General features: G+C 36.7%; 1 protein-coding gene across 1 annotated transcript; it reads right to left on the reverse strand.

Annotated features, from left to right (window-relative positions):
- Window positions 1–594: 594 nt before the first annotated feature.
- LOC125665637 (probable G-protein coupled receptor 45) lies at window positions 595–2,019 on the reverse strand. The gene has a single exon (XM_048898390.2). The coding sequence runs from the start codon at window positions 2,017–2,019 to the stop codon at window positions 763–765; it is 1,257 nt and encodes a 418-aa protein (XP_048754347.2). The 3' UTR covers window positions 595–762.
- Between the last annotated feature and the right edge of the window lie 1,163 nt (window positions 2,020–3,182).

The following is a 3,182-nucleotide window of genomic DNA, read 5'->3' on the forward strand; positions in this document are numbered from 1 at the left end:
ACATATGGCATGTATATTGTACCTGTGACCGTTTCCAATGCTGTAAGACTTGTATACTGTGTCTGTGATCGTTTAGTTTCCAATGATATATTTGCAAGTGCATATTCAAGATGGACTTCGGTTTTCATTGCATTATAGATATAATTCTATTTCGAATTACTCAGAATAGATTAAAGTTAGATTTCTATCTATCACATAAACAGAGTTTCTAACACCTTTCGCTGTCACACTTTAATCTTAGTTTTTACATCTACCCAGTAATAGCTGCCATGTTGTAATGTGTAGCTGTAGACACAAAAAAATTATGTTGTCATATTGTAATTTTTATATATACACCCACCCCGTAAATAATTTAAAAAAAAACAACCCAATATGTTTACGTTTAATTAGTTTGACCATGATCATGTACATGCATCCAATTTTTTCTCTCCCAAAAATGTGAAAGGATATCTTTAATTTTCATTCATTGCAGATACTTTCAACAGAGTTGTAGCTCTTTTTCTTTTGACTGTACATATAGGACAGCTGTAAATCGGAGCATGAAATTTTTCGTAGAACCCCCCCCCCCCCCCCCACACACACACCGTTGAATGGAGAAAAAAAGAGACGTTTACTGCGTAGAATACAAAATGCAAAAGAAATTGTTACAAATTCAAATTCCTCAACAAAAATACGCAATGTTAAAGACATTTAACAAGTCTGCACTTTAATTTATTGCTGGGAAGTTGGAAAACTAGATATACCGAAAATAAAATCAGTTCCTCACTGTTCGTCAGGCGTTTTCTTGTTTGTCTGACTGGAGAGTTTTTTTGAAAACGATTGCTGGAACGTGTCCTTAGTGATCGATGCCATGGAGGCGTTAAAATTCCTACTGAAGGATGCTCGCCGGGCCCCGTTTCTTTGAAGCATTCCTTTGAACATGGTAGAAAATCGATCATCAGATAGACCGTATATGAACGGGTTGGAAACATGGTTCAGGAAAATAGTCCACAGAAATATGTTATACAGAGCACCGCCATAGAAACCCATAGAACATTCCAGGTTTTCATGGATGTGCAGAACAAGTGCTAGGACATCATGAATCAGAGCGTTGATTAGGTACACAACAGAAATAATCAAAAATGTCATCGTTGTTTTCCCGATGTTGACGTTTTTCTTCTGCCCTTTTTGGCGGTTTTTTGTTCGGACTGTGGAGTATTTTGAGTGAATTCGGATTCTTCGCAGAATTAGAGAATACAGGACACAGAGAAAAAGAGTCACAATGACCAACATGGCTGTCAGGGCAATGTAGTTCCACTGGGCGATCGTGATGGTCAGGGGGTCGTTTTCTAGAAAACAGCGCGTTCCTTTGACATTGTTAATTTGAGTGTTAACTTTGGAATTCCCATACAGCAGAGGTGTAAACCAGGAGAAACCAAGAGCGAACACACAGACGAACAAACAGCTAAGTTTGGCCTGTTGCTCCGTTAGTTGTTTCTTCAGAGGTCTGCAGACTTTCTGGAAGCGATCAATGGCAATGAGGACTAAGACTAGCGATGACGCAATATATACGAAAAATCCCAGGAAATAGCCCGCCTTACAAATAAAGTTAGAAGGGAAATTAATAGGATAATGCAAGTAAAGAATCGCGAACGGCATCACAAAGAAACAGCTGATAAGGTCCAGCACCACCAGACACAGAACGTACACGCGGTAGTTGGATACCCTCGACTTCTGGCTGTACAACAAAAGAACAAACACATTTCCGATGAAGCTCAGCACCATCTGAAGACTGATAAAGTAGATCCCAGGAATATTCCTGCGCATGAATACATCATTAATATCCTTCAGTGTCGTTTGATTGTTCCATTCTCTGTTAACAAGCCACTGAGGACAGAAGAGGTTTTCTCTATGTCCATGGGTGTGGTTTGTGTGTGTGTTGGAGAATGGAGCGTTAGGCTGAGGACTGGGCAAGTGGTCAATAATTAGAGGTTGATCCGGCATTGGAGGGGGCATATCATGCAATCCGTCGGAATCCATGTTTAAAGGAAATTGCCCGGGCTGTTGATTTTCTCTGAATGTGTTTGACCACAAATAACTGCCTCCTCACCGAATATTTGGTGTTCGATCCGGGTGTTTGAAGTAGAACGACTGGGAAGGGAGCGGAGGAGACGTGAAAAGCTCGCACCCCTTCCGAAATGTTCCATGGAATTGTAATATTTTATTTCATTTTTACCGTCGTCTTTCCCGAGATAATATCGACATTACTCATTTTCTACTCTTAATGGAATACACAGTCATTAAAAATAAATATAAAATGATGGTGATTTAATTGATATGTATTACACGATGCCCTTTGGTCAGATGAACTGCGAATGACACATACACGAAGCTGGAGGCGAACGTATGGCCGTACTTATAGTAAATTAGCTGGGATACTAAATAGAGTACAGTAAATACACGTATGATAGATATCATTAAATATCTATCATTAAATATATTTTGGATTCCTTTTCACCTGATGTCTATTTTTGCTAACTGCTCCGTCATAAAATGGTAAACTTTGTACACTGTTCACTTTGATGTCGTCATGAGACAAACCACACTATCCACGTACGAGTTAATATCATCATATTGTTTTGAATAGTTTGTAAAACACAGGAAAATCATTTTCAATACAATATACAAAGAATAAATTCTATGTAGTTTTTTAATATTGTATTGTTAATGCAATTGTTTAAATTCTTCAATGTTCTTTTCTTGTCGTAATAATTTCTCAATTAGCGTTTAAATTTAAATGCTCACATGACAATTTATAAGAATTTTAAATTAAATATGCTTTGAATATTAACAATTTAAGTCTCGTCTGTCTGTATAAGTATTGATAAATAACAATTAAATAATACAGACAATACTTTTGCTCGTCTGTCGGTATAAGTATTGATAAATAACAATTAAATAATACAGACAATACTTTTGCTCAACAGATGTATATACGTAAATACCTAAATTTTCCAAATTCAAGTTTTTACCTGCAGTTGACAATAACACTTAAATCCCGCTATTGAATCTCATGTTAGAAATGTTTGGGAGTTCTGTGGAAAAATTTCAAAGTTACTTAGCTCTATTTATAGACAGTGTTGTGAAAAATGTCAATATATTTTACTTCCTGCTTTTAAAAATCCTTTATTGGAATCAATTCA

The sequence above is a fragment of the Ostrea edulis genome, chromosome 1 (assembly GCF_947568905.1).
Source record: "Ostrea edulis chromosome 1, xbOstEdul1.1, whole genome shotgun sequence".
Taxonomy (NCBI): Eukaryota; Metazoa; Mollusca; class Bivalvia; order Ostreida; family Ostreidae; genus Ostrea; species Ostrea edulis.